This window comes from Sinocyclocheilus rhinocerous, unplaced genomic scaffold (assembly GCF_001515625.1).
Source record: "Sinocyclocheilus rhinocerous isolate Xijiao unplaced genomic scaffold, SAMN03320098_v1.1 scaffold395, whole genome shotgun sequence".
In the NCBI taxonomy this organism is placed as follows: domain Eukaryota; kingdom Metazoa; phylum Chordata; class Actinopteri; order Cypriniformes; family Cyprinidae; genus Sinocyclocheilus; species Sinocyclocheilus rhinocerous.
In genome coordinates, this window is record NW_015660890.1 from 1426821 (window position 1) to 1427558 (window position 738).

The 738-nt window shown below is 33.6% G+C and overlaps 1 protein-coding gene across 2 annotated transcripts in view; it reads left to right on the top strand.

Annotated features, from left to right (window-relative positions):
* Window positions 1–738, top strand: part of cdk17 (cyclin dependent kinase 17) — a 67411-nt gene that overhangs the window by 61389 nt on the left and 5284 nt on the right. For both annotated transcript variants that reach the window (XM_016535418.1, XM_016535417.1), the window contains exons 11-12: window positions 35–155; window positions 235–332. In XM_016535418.1, coding sequence (XP_016390904.1) covers window positions 35–155; window positions 235–332 — 219 coding nt within the window. The remainder of the gene's footprint in view (window positions 1–34; window positions 156–234; window positions 333–738) is intronic.

Consider the following 738-nt stretch of genomic DNA (forward strand, 5'->3'; position numbering starts at 1 on the left):
TAATAATAAATGTTTTTTGTTTGTGTGTTTGTAGGTCTGGCACGAGCCAAGTCGGTTCCCACTAAGACATACTCTAATGAGGTGGTGACCTTATGGTACAGACCTCCTGATGTACTACTGGGATCCTCAGAGTACTCCACACAGATCGATATGTGGTGAGTGATGTCACATTTACATTCAGTCCTGTCCTGTATGCTCTGTCTTATCCTCTCTCTGTCTCTTTCTCTGCCTCAGGGGTGTTGGATGTATATTTTATGAAATGGCTGCAGGTCGGCCGCTGTTCCCAGGATCCACCGTTGAAGATGAGCTGCATCTAATCTTCAGGTTACTGGGTGAGCGAACACACACACCCACGCACGCACACACTCACGCCCAGCTCTCCAACTAAATGATTCAATTCAGAGCCTGTGTGATGAAACACACACTTCAACTCCAGACAATTATAATATATTATGAATTTGATTTACAAATTTATTTCTTAACTTATTTTATTCAACATATAAATACTAAGTGTAATATTTCAAATTTATGCAAATTTTACTATATATTTTGTGAACTTTATATGTTGCCTTTATGTATTTTTTATATTATGTATATGTTCAAAATATGCATTTAACTTTATATCATGTGATTTATTTTTCATTAAAAGTATAGTATACATTTATTTAACTTTTTTTTTGTTATTTATAAAATGTATATGATTCATTCAGCATATATATATATATATATATATATATA